A 538-nucleotide genomic window follows, 5' to 3' on the forward strand; every position below is an offset into this window, starting at 1 on the left:
GTTCATCTTGGGTACATTAGAGGGAGTTACTGTTGATGAAGTTTCCAGAAATAGAAATGATCAAAACTCATGGGTTTACATCTTTTATTGTTTTGCGCATCCATAACACACCTTCTACACCCTACAACCTACAGTCTTTGCAAATACCAACGTCAATAGCAGTTCTAATAATAAGACATTAAAAGAAACCAAAAGGAAGGAGGAATATAATACGTTATAGCCAGAAATCGTAATCTTTGAAAGTTTCTATTTCTGGAAACTTTATCTGCAGTAACTCCCTCTAATGTACTAAAGATCAACACAAGATTCTCTATAACAGGGGATGCTCTTATCAACAACTGACAGTAGATATCTTACCATACTCTGAGGATACTTCCTGCTATACTTGTGAGTAAGGATGATCATATCAGAGAGAACATCACCACACATGCGCAACTCTAGGCGACCATCAAGATGTTGCCTCAAGTGAGTACATATGGTGACCAGTAACAGTCCTCGTCCCTCTAAAATCAATAAAAAAATCATCAGTTCATTGTAA

At 37.0% G+C, this 538-nt stretch overlaps 1 protein-coding gene across 1 annotated transcript in view; it reads left to right on the top strand.

The window, feature by feature from the left end:
- LOC119587377 (dedicator of cytokinesis protein 4-like) overlaps positions 1 to 538 on the top strand; it is a 46,579-nt gene that overhangs the window by 17,384 nt on the left and 28,657 nt on the right. Inside the window, exon 19 of the mRNA XM_037936121.1 lies at positions 320 to 387. Within this exon, the coding sequence (XP_037792049.1) occupies positions 320 to 387 (68 nt within the window). The remainder of the gene's footprint in view (positions 1 to 319; positions 388 to 538) is intronic.

This window comes from Penaeus monodon, chromosome 22, assembly GCF_015228065.2.
Source record: "Penaeus monodon isolate SGIC_2016 chromosome 22, NSTDA_Pmon_1, whole genome shotgun sequence".
NCBI lineage: Eukaryota > Metazoa > Arthropoda > Malacostraca > Decapoda > Penaeidae > Penaeus > Penaeus monodon.